Source organism: Labrus mixtus, chromosome 10 (genome assembly GCF_963584025.1).
Source record: "Labrus mixtus chromosome 10, fLabMix1.1, whole genome shotgun sequence".
Taxonomy (NCBI): domain Eukaryota; kingdom Metazoa; phylum Chordata; class Actinopteri; order Labriformes; family Labridae; genus Labrus; species Labrus mixtus.
Genome location: NC_083621.1, coordinates 78,135 through 92,500, shown reverse-complemented (window position 1 = coordinate 92,500; position 14,366 = coordinate 78,135). Strand labels below are relative to the sequence as shown.

At 45.0% G+C, this 14,366-nt stretch overlaps 2 protein-coding genes across 3 annotated transcripts in view; both read right to left on the bottom strand.

Annotated features, from left to right (window-relative positions):
- The window catches only part of mcm7 (minichromosome maintenance complex component 7), a 21,163-nt gene extending 13,280 nt beyond the window's left edge, over nucleotides 1-7,883 (bottom strand). The window contains exons 1-10 of one of the 2 annotated variants that reach the window (XM_061047486.1): nucleotides 7,658-7,883; nucleotides 4,513-4,592; nucleotides 3,545-3,709; nucleotides 1,538-1,662; nucleotides 1,284-1,464; nucleotides 1,063-1,200; nucleotides 834-983; nucleotides 640-754; nucleotides 201-332; nucleotides 38-121 (exon numbers count right to left, since the gene is read on the bottom strand). In XM_061047486.1, coding sequence (XP_060903469.1) covers nucleotides 38-121; nucleotides 201-332; nucleotides 640-754; nucleotides 834-983; nucleotides 1,063-1,200; nucleotides 1,284-1,464; nucleotides 1,538-1,662; nucleotides 3,545-3,709; nucleotides 4,513-4,592; nucleotides 7,658-7,688 — 1,201 coding nt within the window. In that variant the 5' untranslated portion in view covers nucleotides 7,689-7,883. Of the gene's footprint in view, nucleotides 1-37; nucleotides 122-200; nucleotides 333-639; nucleotides 755-833; nucleotides 984-1,062; nucleotides 1,201-1,283; nucleotides 1,465-1,537; nucleotides 1,663-3,544; nucleotides 3,710-4,512; nucleotides 4,593-5,790; nucleotides 5,890-7,657 lie in introns of those variants that run through there. The other variant, XM_061047487.1, reaches the window with a different exon arrangement.
- A 1,162-nt stretch (nucleotides 7,884-9,045) lies between these two features.
- The window catches only part of LOC132981558 (cohesin subunit SA-1), a 34,782-nt gene continuing 29,461 nt past the window's right edge, over nucleotides 9,046-14,366 (bottom strand). The window contains exons 28-32 of the mRNA XM_061047484.1: nucleotides 13,379-13,554; nucleotides 11,991-12,177; nucleotides 11,614-11,715; nucleotides 10,782-10,869; nucleotides 9,046-9,424 (exon numbers count right to left, since the gene is read on the bottom strand). Of these exons, the coding sequence (XP_060903467.1) occupies nucleotides 9,374-9,424; nucleotides 10,782-10,869; nucleotides 11,614-11,715; nucleotides 11,991-12,177; nucleotides 13,379-13,554 (604 nt within the window). The 3' untranslated portion in view covers nucleotides 9,046-9,373. The remainder of the gene's footprint in view (nucleotides 9,425-10,781; nucleotides 10,870-11,613; nucleotides 11,716-11,990; nucleotides 12,178-13,378; nucleotides 13,555-14,366) is intronic.

The window sequence follows — 14,366 nt, the reverse complement described above, 5'->3', positions numbered from 1 at the left end:
AGCGTCGCACATCAAAGGTTAAAACACGCCCACTCACTGCGAGGCGCCAGGCGGTCGATGTAGGACAGCAGCTGCGACTTGGCGACTCCCGGGTCTCCCATCAGACAGATGTTGATGTTTCCTTAAAGACCAAACAGGAAGTTACAAGTCGGCGTGCTCACGCCTCCGTCAGCGGGACATTCGTTAAAGTCGGCGCTCACCTCTGATCTTCATGCCTTTGGGCGCCTGTTCCACGCCGCCAACCAGCAGCAGGAGCAGAGCCTTCTTCACGTCTTCATGCCCGTAGATCTCGGGCGCTATGGAGCCGGCGAGCTTCTCGTAAAATCCTTCTTCTGCGACAGACGAGAAAAACAAAATCACATCATCTAAATGTAGAAACACGAGAAGGAGGCGTGGCCAACAGATCCACCTCACATCACCCAAGTTAGACACTCCCGTTACTGCCGCCATGTTTGTTTTTCTAAAACGTCTCTCGGATGAGGAGGCGCAGGAAGTCGCAACAGCTTCCTGTTCTCTTTCAGAGTTCATCCTGGTTTCTGAAGTCACACCTGATGTTTACATAAAACCAGAGCCGGGACGCTCAGGTGTGAACACGGTCAGTGTCGTCACAGGTAAATAAACGCCAACAGGAAGTCACACCTGTGATGCTGCGCAGCTCGTCGTCACTCAGGTCGTCGTTGCCGAGCTCGTCGTCCTCCGACTTGTTCATGAGCGTGATGCTGTGAGCCTCGAGGTACGTTTCAGACAGAAGACCCTGAAGGCAGCACGACAACATTTAGATGATGCATTCAAAGACCGGATGAATCATGGGAAATTAAAGCTTTGTGACTGACCTGAACGGCCTGTGAGAATCCTGAGCGCAGCAGAGGGAGGAAGACCCCGGTGATGGCCACGTGGTCACCGGGCTGGGCCAGCCGCGTGTTCTCGCCGCGGGCGTACACCGACATGCTCCGTGGGATGTTTCCAACGGGCACCTGGTCGCTCTGCAGGGCGACAGAAGGAGGTCGTGAGGAGAGACAGTCGTAGAGGTCAAAGGTCATAGAGTTAGAAAGGCTTCCTCACGTGTTCCTGGATTCGCAGCTCCTGGAACTTGACGAACTTGGAGCCTCGGGTCTGCAGGTAGAGGCGACCTCCGGACTTGTTGGTGACGCAGTCTTGGCTGGGACACATGATGAGGGGCATGAAGGAGGGGGACTGGATCTACAGGACCACAAAGAGGACTGTAAGAGGGGCAGGTGATAAACGGGTTCCTTCAGGGTCAAAGCGGTTTGATCCGGTCTTACTGGTTGGTAGGTCTCCGCACCGCACTGGTCACACGTGTACGTAGCAACCGCCATCATGGGTTTGACCTCAGTGGCCCGGGTCACTATTCCTCGAACCGTCACCAGATTCCCGATGCTGTCTGCTCGCACGTCACGCACCACTTTGGGTTTGGTGGTGCTGGGCGGCTTGAAGTAAAGCTCGCTGTGGACGCAAGGCGAGGAGCGTGAGGACAGCGCTGAAGCTTTTAATAACACAACAATCTGACTCCACTTACAATCTCCTCATGAGCTCAGGCGGGTATTGGTTGCGAGCATCTCTGGTGTCTGCGGGGTCGCGACCCCTCTGCTCCATCATCAGCCTGTGCTCGATGTACACGTCCAAAGAATCCTTCGCCACGATCTGAGAAAGGAAACAAAGCGTTACTGATGGCGCTCTCATCTTTCAATCCATCCAATCAATATTTATACTGCTTTTCCTGATCGTGTCATTGGGCGAGAGGTGGGGTTACACCCTGGACCAGCCAATCACAGAGCTGACATGTAGAGACAGACAACCAGCCAATCACAGAGCAGACACAGAGACAGACAACCAGCCAATCACAGAGCTGACAGAGACAGACAACCAGCCAATCACAGAGACAGACAACCAGCCAATCACAGAGACAGACAACCAGCCAATCACAGAGCTGACATGTAGAGACAGACAACCAGCCAATCACAGAGCAGACATGTAGAGACAGACAACCAGCCAATCACAGAGCTGACATATAGAGACAGACAACCAGCCAATCACAGAGCTGACATATAGAGACAGACAACCAGCCAATCACAGAGCTGACATGTAGAGACAGACAACCAGCCAATCACAGAGCTGACACAGAGACAGACAACCAGCCAATCACAGAGCAGACATATAGAGACAGACAACCAGCCAATCACAGAGCTGACATATAGAGACAGACAACCAGCCAATCACAGAGCTGACACATAGAGACAGACAACCAGCCAATCACAGAGCTGACATGTAGAGACAGACAACCAGCCAATCACAGAGCTGACACAGAGACAGACAACCAGCCAATCACAGAGCAGACATATAGAGACAGACAACCAGCCAATCACAGAGCTGACATATAGAGACAGACAACCAGCCAATCACAGAGCTGACACATAGAGACAGACAACCAGCCAATCACAGAGCAGACATATAGAGACAGACAACCAGCCAATCACAGAGCTGACACATAGAGACAGACAACCAGCCAATCACAGAGCTGACATATAGAGACAGACAACCAGCCAATCACAGAGCTGACATATAGAGACAGACAACCAGCCAATCACAGAGCAGACATATAGAGACAGACAACCAGCCAATCACAGAGCTGACACAGAGACAGACAACCAGCCAATCACAGAGCAGACATATAGAGACAGACAACCAGCCAATCACAGAGCAGACATATAGAGACAGACAACCAGCCAATCACAGAGCTGACATATAGAGACAGACAACCAGCCAATCACAGAGCAGACATGTAGAGACAGACAACCAGCCAATTACAGAGCTGACATATAGAGACAGACAACCAGCCAATCACAGAGCAGACATATAGAGACAGACAACCAGCCAATCACAAAGCAGACATATAGAGACAGACAACCAGCCAATCACAGAGCAGACATATAGAGACAGACAACCAGCCAATCACAGAGCAGACATGTAGAGACAGACAACCAGCCAATCACAGAGCTGACATATAGAGACAGACAACCAGCCAATCACAGAGCAGACATATAGAGACAGACAACCAGCCAATCACAGAGCTGACATATAGAGACAGACAACCAGCCAATCACAGAGCTGACACGTAGAGACAGACAACCAGCCAATCACAGAGCTGACATATAGACAACCAGGTGCTCGTGCACTGTGATTAAAAGCGCTGCACGTGTCTCGTCTCCATGACAACAGCCGCTGCTCTGCTATGAGCGTCAGACTCAAACTCAAATGATGAGCGTGATAAAAATGACGACCTCATTATCCCGGCTCCGATCAGAAACGGAGCGAGGAGGAAGTTGGTACTCGATCGCTCTGCTACGATTGGCTTGTTGAATAGAGCGCCAGTGACGTCACAGCGCCGTTGTGAAAAGTTGATGTTTAAGTTGAAGTGACAACAGAAGGACGCCGGGCGCTGTGCGTGCAGATTCAAACGCTCTCTGCTCGTTGGGTTAGTGGTACATACAGCGACATGAATAAAGGTTAAAGGTCGGGAACGTACGTCTCTTTCTTTGTATTCTGGTAGCAGCTCGTGGATGGCGTCGGCGAACAGACCCGTGTAGCGCTTTGCGTTCTCACAGACGCTCTCCACCAGATCGGGATCCTCCTCGGCGACATCATCCAAATCCACACAGATGGACACCTGCTCCCTGTGGGCGAGCGCCACCTGCAGACAAATCAGGGGACGAGTCATTTCAATCACAGAGACGACGGCGGCGGTTTGGACAACTTTACAAAGACGAGCGAACGCATCACCTCGAAACGGCGAGAAACAGGAAGTACTATTTGTAAAACCAATGGGCGTTTAAGAGCCTTCACGAAACGTTAAAGTCTTCAAGGTGTAAACAATAAAGTCTTCAAGGTGTAAACTTTTAAAGTCTTCAAGGTGTAAACAATAAAGTCTTCAAGGTGTAAACGTTAAAGTCTTCAAGGTGTAAACGTTAAAGTCTTCAAGGTGTAAACAATAAAGTCTTCAAGGTGTAAACTTTTAAAGTCTTCAAGGTGTAAACGTTAAAGTCTTCAAGGTGTAAACGTTAAAGTCTTCAAGGTGTAAACGTTAAAGTCTTCAAGGTGTAAACGTTAAAGTCTTCAAGGTGTAAACAATAAAGTCTTCAAGGTGTAAACAATAAAGTCTTCAAGGTGTAAACGTTAAAGTCTTCAAGGTGTAAACGTTAAAGTCTTCAAGGTGTAAACGTTAAAGTATTCAAGGTGTAAAGTCTTCAAGGTGTAAACATTAAAGTCTTCAAGGTGTAAACGTTAAAGTCTTCAAGGTGTAAACATTAAAGTCTTCAAGGTGTAAACATTAAAGTCTTCAAGGTGTAAACGTTAAAGTCTTCAAGGTGTAAACGTTAAAGTCTTCAAGGTGTAAACAATAAAGTCTTCAAGGTGTAAACAATAAAGTCTTCAAGGTGTAAACGTTAAAGTTTCAGCTCCAGCTGTGAACACAAACCGTTTTCTCGTCCTACTTACAAGCTGAGCTCCGTATTTAAACGCCTTCTTCCCGTTGTCGTCCTCAGAGTAAAACTCCTGCAGGAATCTTTTGCATTTGTCTGTTAAAGAAAAGAAACAAAGAACAGAGTCAACATGATTTCACTGCAGAAACACACGCAGGTCGTACACCGGAGACACAAGGATTCGAACCCTCGGCGGCTGTAATGTGGACTACAGCCTCCGTACACGGGGGTGCACGACATAACCACCAAACTATTCAACGCCTGAATACATTAGAATCAGCTGACAGGTCCGCTCACGCTCTGAGATAATAAACATGAGAACATATTAACAGGTGACACGAGGTAAAGCGTGTTTACATGAACCGGGTGATCTGTGGAGACTGCAGACATCCAAAACAAGCTTACTGCTAATATCTCACACTGATTGAAATAAACTTTAGTTTCAGACACATTGAGGCCGGGGTGAGATGTGTACGGTGTGTACGGCGTGTACAGCCAGGTGAGCGTGTATTAACCAGGCTGGACGTGCGACACCTGGGCGAGAGAGGAAGAGAATCTGAAAGTTTGTTAGTTTTAGCATGCAGCACATGTGGAACTGGATAATATCACGTAGCTTAAAATAAAGGCAGAATGCTCCGATCTATTTGATTCTGATTATAAGACATTTCAGGGGACCTCAATTGAATTCCATGCGACCCTGTTTGGGGTCGGGACCTCAAGGTTGACACAGCGCCAGGCAGACCTGATTGCAAACGTGTCGATAATTTTCATGTTATTTTATGCAAGCGTGATTTTCTTCATTGTTTAAATGACTATATTGTGTAGTGTATATTTTGTGGTGATAATAAAGCCTATAGAATAGAATTGATACTTTCCACTGTTAGAAATGAAGTAATAATCAGTCTTTATGTAAATGTAGACCACCAGCAGGAAACACCCGGTGACAGTATTAATGTCCACACTGTGTGCAGTGTAAGGATCTGATTTATCTTTGTGTTTATCACTCATGTGTAAGGGAGAGTTTAAAAGCTGTTGAATGTTCATCAACAACAGGAGCAGATCTGTTTGTTGAGTAACATGGCACCTCACTGCAGCCTCACCCTGTGATGCTCCATGAAGCCTCTCCATGTTTACAAGTTTAGAAAGAGAAGAAGAAACCGCCGTTACGCAGCAGATCACTTCAGTGTCCATCTTTTATTTTTATTTCACTTCAGAGAGTCAGAACTATCCTCATTATGGATTTTAATACAACAAGAAGTGAGACTAGTCCGAGCTGTTTAAAAAGTTAACTTACTTTGACGCCGAAGAAGAAACGCCTCAGCTCTCCTGTCTCTGTTTAAACCATGTTTTTGTAAACAAAGCAGCACATGGCTTTGTGCCTCGTCACTTTCAGATCCCTCCGCGAGTGTTCCGCGTTACTTTCAGATCCCTCCGCTTTTTAAAAAAAAATAATCCTCTGCTGTTTACAACAACGCGGGCAGCCATCTTGCTCACGTTAGCTCTTTCTAAAGTCAACGATGTTTCGATTTATTTTAATGTAATAATCACTCAACGGTCGATGATTTCCGACGGTGGAGACGTTGACGTTTAAACGTCATCACGTAGCGGTTGATTATTTCTGTCGACGTTAAGCCGTGTCCGGTCATATTTAACGTTTAGTAAAAAGGTTTAAACAAAGTTATTAGTTAAGAAAACAGAGATGGAGAGTTAAAGAAAGGCCGCCGTCCTTTTACTGAGCTGTAACATATATAACCCAGCCTATACACACACACATATATATATATATAACACAGGTGTTAGACCGAGAAATGCACCCCACCAAAGTGTTTGAAAACTAAATGTCACATCTGTGATGACAAAGTATGTTTCTAATGAGAAACGTGCTCAAACTAGGATCAATATTGGAGAGAGGTTAGAACAGTTTACAGACAGAGCTGGATAAACACTGACTCCAATATTTTGAATGTGGGCTGCAGTACACATTTTAAACACTAGGTGTCAGTTGGCTGCTTTAAGAGAAGGAGGGGAACTATAATATACTTTTTAAACTTGTTCATAGAAAAGATTATAATCAACACACTGTGGATCTTAAACCCATACACGAACCAAACATGAGGAGCACCCTATGGGAGCACCCTATGGGAGCACCTGGCTCTTCTGTTTCAGTGTCATGTTTTTATTTCCTCACAGACAAAGAGTGCTGCTTAGCCGTGGACAGAGGCCCTGTATGTAATGACTACATGTATTTTACTAGATCATTAAATGTGTAAAAATATCATTTTTAATGCCCTATACTAAATGTGATGCTTGTTTATAGACTGTAGAGCTTGATTATGTTTATCTGTATACACCAGTTATTGTTTTTTTTCCTTGTATGTGGTTACAGGTCCAGGAAGTCATTTTCAAAATAAAACCTTCATTTGAAGAAATGCAGCTGTTGAAGAAATCTCCATAAAATAATTTTATTTAACTTAAAGAGAAAACCGTGCACCTTATTAAAAGTAATGTATTTATATAGTAACAGTGACATTATTCCTCTAAGACATGTGGTCGCGCCTGCTCCTTTGTTTAAACGGACACATCCGGGTCATTGAGCAGTCACAAGCTGCTGAACCCATCTGGATCCCAACAAGTTCTACCAAAGTTCAGGAAACGTTTTGAGAACGAAATTAACTAAAATACGCGCAAAGTAAGATCGTAAAACAAAAAGAGCATTTAGTGGAGGTAAACGGAGAGCATGGACGATTAACTAAAACACAATAAAGAATATTATTTTAAATTAGATAAGCTCGATTTAGATCAAGTGCAATCAAAAGCACACTAGCAAGAATACACAAACGTATTTAAGAGAAAACTCGTTTAAAGTTTAAAGCTCAGAAATGTGGGTAACCTGTTGCTCCGGTGTTATGTCGAATAATGCTACCATGCGGTTCTGTGCAGCATTACATGTCTACAGAGACATGGTTCCACTAAAACCTTAAATAAAAGTATAGTTTCATAACATGCTCCATGTTACCTGTAAGGGCAGGTGAGGCGACTGGAGTTGTTTAAACGTGATTCTCTACTGGGAGAATTACCTGTTAGGAGATTATTGTTCTGAAATCTCTGGAGCACGAACACCACTCGACATAACACCTCTTTTGTAAAAAGTGGACCCGTACCTTTCTCTGCTGCGTAATCCTTACGAGCCATAGCTGCTCACGTCAAGTTACACTTTTAGTTTCACCGGGAAATATCCACGCACTTTAAATTCACGGTTTTAACGTTTCACCGGGAAATATCCACGCACTTTAAATTCACGGTTTAACGTTTCACCGGAGAACAGCTCGTGCTTCTCTCTCAAATCGCGCTGCAAAGAAGTGGCGCGAGTCTGACGTCTACACCAGCCAATCAGGTCGCTTCTCACATCAGATAGAGGCGGGACTTTGTTGTGGCGCGAAACTTGTGGGGCCATTGAGCGTCACGTGACTCCTCAAACTTCCGCCCTGTTAGTCAGAATTGGCGCGAAAGGCAGCGATAGGATTTCATTCAGCTGAGTGACGAAGGAAACTCCCACGCGACGATCATTTACATGTTTAATTTCACTTTTTAGGTTTAATGAGAAGTTTTATAAACTTGCGAACACTTATTTGATCCCCTAAAGCAAAAACAATGTTTACACAATAACATAAATAAACTGTGAAAATACTAAATATTCCCACATTTATCAGTGGAAAATTATAAGTACGGAACCCCGGACGCCCCAAAAAGCGCACATATTAACTCGTGTTTGTGTTAATGTTGGCGATGGAAGTATTTGTGATAATTGTGAAATAATATATATTATTTTATCACACTTTGCTCACTATTGTTTATTTTATTTTCTATGTCCTTACTCTGAAACTCAGATCTGAAACGACTTTTATAAAACCTGTTCCAGTGGTTTAAGTGGGTAGTGGAGGTCATCTCCAGTCTGAAATTTACAGGGGGGTCCTCTAAAAAGCATCTGACATCAACAACATATTTTTGTTTTGTTATGTCTCCCCAATAATTATGGCTAGACAAGCATCATTCAGTCATTTACTATCATATGAGTGAGTGTTGTCAGATGGGGGCTACTTAAGGGGGTTTCTTACTGTCATTGCAAACTTTGCACATTTTGTGCCACTGCTGTTTTAAAGCTTGTCAACCCTTGGGGGTCTACTATTGGACTGGGGCCCCAAGCAGTTGCCTGCCTTTCCTGTTGACAAGCAGCGCCCACTGGCGATTCTAGTCTGGTAGGGCGGACTCTGGATTTTAAAGACCACCACTCAGAGGCTATTTCTCCACGTCATGACTGAGATCAGAAGGAAAACTCCTCTTTCTAAAAGAACAAAGAACTCCAATTCATTTGTAGTTTGACTTTTATCACCCGGTTACGGACGCAACCTCCCCGGTGTTACGGTCTAAGTGAAGGACACGCCCCCTGCACACAAGATGATTTTTTTATGGTCTTGTCTCGGAGCACTCTGGACTCGGGTATGTCATGGTTGACTACAACACTAGTTTTAAAACATTTGAAGCATTAAGCTCAATAAATCATCTTTTATTCAACAAGTGTACCAAATGACGTGCCGTCAACATCGGTGCTACAGCGACATGAAAACACAGGAGGAGAGGCTTTTATTTTCTGCTGTACACAGAAAAGAACTTTGAATATTTGGTACATTTAATTTTCAAAACATAAACAAAACAAACAATTATACACAAAAACCATAATGGTTCATCTCTCCTCCCCAAACAAAACTAATGACGGACAGCTTTAGGAGAACTCAAACGTAGTGAAACCACCGAAGACGCAGTGATCTTGTAGAGACGGAGTTGTAAAAAAGAACTGTGGGTCCAGGTCTCTGGTGTCCTCAGTCAAAGAGCTCATCCAGGACGCTGGCTGGGGTGTAACGTGTTGAGGGCTGCAGAAGAAAAACAGGATTAAAAAGTTGAATCTTTCAAGGCGTGCAGCATTTAATCTCCTCTTCTTCTTCAGTTTAAGTAAGTGTCAGAGCTCCTCTTCAACATGTGTGTGAAGTTTCTTGTTCTAAATCCACTCTGATCCTGTATTTGATCATGTCTATAAACCCCTCTATTTCAGCCCTGCTCAGAACAGGCTGTTTCTGTGTCTGTACCTTTAAATATGTAAATGAGCGGTGTCTGACCACGCCCCCTCTCGGTCTTCCTCTCTCCATGTCCTATTGTTTACGATGAGAAGGCAGACCGTCACTGTCTGTGTCTCGTGTCCGCACGGAGCTCGGGAAAAGAGCGTTTAGTTTTGCTGCTCCCACCGCACAGAACTTTCTCCAAAATGACTTGAAAATGGCGGAGCTCATTTCGCTTGAAGCCTTTGGTCTTAAAAGATAAAATACGCGAGACAGTTGGACAGTGCCTGTGTTTCTGAATTGTAATCCGTGATCAAGATTCGGCACTTTATCTGTACATCAATTTGCACATTGTAAATTGTTGTTCTCTCCTAACTTATTGTTTGTAAACTGTCTCTTCATCATGAAATGCTTTTTATGACATGTGCTGCTGCCTTCTTGGCCAGGTCACCCTGTGAAAGAGATCCTGATCTCAATGGGTTATTTAACTGGTTAAATAAAAATAAAAATGACTCAGAGGGCAGAACAAACACCTAGCTGTGGGAGTGTCACCCACCTGGGGGAGGGGCTACTGCCCTTTGTGATGTCATGAAGGGAAAATCTCCAAACGGCCTGTTTGAGCACACATTTTCTGAAAAGTGGAGCAGGCAGAAGACGGAGAGGATGGACTTTTCTCATCATTGGGGGGTTTGTAGACAGACTAGGGACACTCACACTGTCCGATCAAACATTAACTGATGAGTTCCAGCAGGAAACACTGGACTCTGTTACCATAGAAACCGCAGTGTTTCCCCTAGGTTTACAGCTTTGGGGGGGGTGGGGAGGTGGGGAGTTGCGGGCAGACGGACGCCGACACAAACACTTGGTGTTCATGCGTTACTTTTAATGACAGCTGTCCTGTTCTATCAGAAAGGTATCCTTAAATGACTTCTTTCCGACTCTATCCACTATCCCATCTTTACAATAAAGGATAAAGGCACAAAAAGCCCAAAAATAAATCTAAAAACTAAATAATAATAATAGATAGATTTTTTAATTAACTTGACCTTCAAGGGGGGCAGGGGGCACCCCCCTAATATAATGGTAGGGGATACACTGAACCGTATACCTGATGTAAATGAGTGATTAATTGGTCTAACAGGTCATGACCATCACGTGCACTTTGTTCCTTTACCAGCGTGTATCCAGACTCCTGGTCAGAGTCACTTTCATAACCTTCGATCTCGACTTGTTCTTCATCTTCATCCTCGATTAGAGAAAGTCTGGGGGCGGGGCGGACACACAGACACACAAAAGAAAAAAAGATATTAATGGCCGTCAAAGCTCTTTTAATGTTGCGTTATTAATAGAGGGTTTGCATTGATGTCACTTCTCCAACAGGCCGCGCCCCCTCAAGCGGGTCAAAGCAGAGCATGAAGACGCACAGGAGCCCGGTTTGTCAGTGATGGATGTGAAGCTGAATAAACTTTGTAGTCGGGGTGTAGAGATCTAGATGTTTTCCATATTTCAGAGATTTATTTACTTTAGCTTTCTGTGTGATGACCTCTGACTGTTTCAGAGCGCCTCCTGTTGCCTTGCATCTCTCCCCACTCAGGTTGCATTCGGGCAGTAAGGGGTGGAGCCAGGTAAAACACTTAGCTGCTGAGTTATCATCGTTCTTTTCCCTTTCTACTGATCTGATAATATTTAAGCTCTTCATTTTCCCAGAAACAAACAAATGGTTAAAAAAGGAGGAGGAGGAATGAAGGGGGTTCAGATTATATTCATCACAGACTGAATGTTTGCAGGCTCTGCGATGTGTCTGTGCTACTGTAACTGCACTGCTTCACCAACGTAACGTTAGGAATCCTAAAGTTTCTACCTGAGGATCCGTCCTGCCCACAGAGACGTTTACTGCTCGACTGTACAAGCTTTCTGCCACTCGGTGTAGTGACTCCGCCCACCCTGACATCACGTGCGTACCCTCCACATGAGTAGTGAACATTGTGCCCCCCCACCAGTCTTACAATGTGAGGTGGGAGTCCAGGTCTTGGTGATCTACAGAGGGGCCGGTCTGGCTGGAGGAGAGCTGGCGTCCTTTTGTGGGCTTCACCTTCAGCATGTGAGACCTGCTGAACAGCAGAAGGTATATTATTAAAGCTACTCCCCCCCCTTCAACAAATTCATCTTTATCTCTCAACAGAAAAGAACTATGACAGCAGGACCTCTAAAAGGTCTATCATGTTTCTGCAGCATGTGCACAGACGGTTGTTGGCTTTGAAATGGACAGAAAGTAATTGACCCGTGGAAACCTTCAGCATGTGACACACGACTGGCAGGAATAACTCCAAATAAGAGATGGTAAATACTGACACACTGACATGATGATAAAAGCTCCACCTACCCTGAAGAGAACTCATCCTCAGACTCGGGCTCAGTTAAGCCGCTGCTGACGTCGGGCTCGGTGGCTCTGGGCTTCCTGGAGGCGGGCTGCTTCGCTGGTTGTCTCTGGGCGGTGGAGGTGAGGATGGGGGGGGGCAGGCTGCTGCTGCTGTCCAACCAGGATCCTCTGACTGTGCTGGACGCAGAACCTGGAGGAGACAGAAGGATAACAACGGTTCAACATTGTAAGAGATCAAAGTCACACTGATGAGAGGCAGAGGTTTACTCAAAACAAGACGCACTTTTAATACCTATTATTTCTTCGAAAAAGTTGGCTGCGTCTTGACACCGGTGCGACCAAGATACCAGAATAAAATGCTGACACACGCGGCGTCATTACCCAGAGTTCAGCTGCCACCATCACAAACTGAACCCGACATGACACGATTGAAAATTCATCCCCGTTCATTGTGTATTGAAAGCTGTGCAGGACGAGGCTGTGCTCCTACTTCACATCTTTTCTCCCTCCCTCATGCATGTAAAGTAAACGTGGCATATTGTTGAGTAAATAAACCTGGGGAGCGCTCTTTTGATTAAAGACTCCTCAGTCTTTAGGCAGCGCGACTCATGGGCTGTCGGTATTTCAAACCTTTCACCGTAGGCTGAAATATCGTACTGTAGCTGGTAGGAGTGCAAACCCTACATCGCAAAATCAGATGGTACTAAAACAGCGACACAGCTGTACACACACTGCACGTTGTAGACTTCACTGAACACGAGAGAAATCATCACACACAAAGACAGTTTAAACCTTTTTTCTTTCTGGGGGACCTTCAAAAACAGAGTGCGTCTTATATTCAGTATTTTACCTTTATGCAAGCTTTTCATCTGTTTTGTTTTAACTTTTGTAAAACTCTCATGCTTTTACTCCCGATTGTTTGAAGCACGTTGACCTGCGTCTGTGTTTGCAGCACTCCAGGTGGGCGGTTTCAGGGCAGGTGTGCAGTGAATAGCGGAGGCGACTGTCTGCACGGTGTCTCCCTCACTTGCTGACCCTTTTTATAGTCTCTATCCACATAAGATCGCCATCCGGGATCAATAAAACCAGTGGAGAGTCTCCTTTTTCGCCGCTCTCCTCGCATCCGTGTTGTAGTATAAAGTCTCTGACACCCGCTCAGTGTCTTTGATACGCTGCATGTCATCAACGAGGCTCACAGCAGACCCGTGAGATATCTACAACACTTACTGCTGCTGGGTAATGTCAAAAAAAGAAGCAGGTAGAGACGAGGGAGGAGGTGGGGCAGGACAGGCTGAGTGTAAGATGAGAGGGATAAGTGTATGCATGTGTGTGTGGATAATAGAACTGAAGGGAAGCCAGGGGAGCACACTGTAACCATCTGTCTGTCTCACCCTGAGGAGCAATCCTCCTGCGTTTAGTGGCAGGAGTATCGAGTGAAGACGCACCCTCGCCTTCCTCCTCCTGCTCTACAGCTTTAGAGGAGCGGCCCTCCAAGGAACGCTGATACATTTTGACTGACGTCCAGGAGAGGGCAGCATCGGGACACTCAGATTGAAGAATCCCAACCCTGGAAGGAGACAGTGCAGTGGCAGAGAGGCAAGGACAAAGACAGAGAAAGCTTTGTTAATATTCAGCTCATAATTTAATTCTAAATGAAGCAGAGTAACATTAAGAGGATCAGAATGAACATGATGTCCTGTGGAAGAGAGAGTTTGTGCGATTCACAGAATTTTGACTCACTTTTCTTTTAAACACTCATCAAACCAACATTAAAATAGCTGGTGATTAAAAGTGTAAATGGACTTGATCTTGTATATTTCTGTTCTAGTCCTCAGACTACTCAAAGCGCTTTTACACCGCAGGTCACACCTACACATTCACACACTTATGGTAGAGGCCGCTGTGTGAAGAGTCCATCCGTATTAACTCATCCATTCATACACATTCACACACTGATGGTAGAGGCTGCTGAGTGAAGAGTCCATCCGTATTAACTCATCCATTCATACACATTCACACACTGATGGTAGAGGCTGCTGAGTAAAGAGTCCATCAGTATTAACTCATCCATTCATACACATTCACACACCGCAGATGAAGCAGTGGGAGCAACTTGGGGTTAAGTGTCTTGCCCAAGGACAAATTGAACATGTGGCTGCAGTAGCTGGGGATCTAACACTTGGGTACAATAAAGATTTTCCAAACCCCGACCTTCCGGTTGAAAGACGACCGACTCTACCACTGCTTTTATCTCTGAAGAACTAGAAGAAAAATCATGTTTCCATTAATTAATCAATTTGTCGTTGTAGCTCTGGGTGAGGTCATTGTTTATGAGCAGAGAATAAAATATTGTTTAATAAGTACTGAGATTCAGGTGAA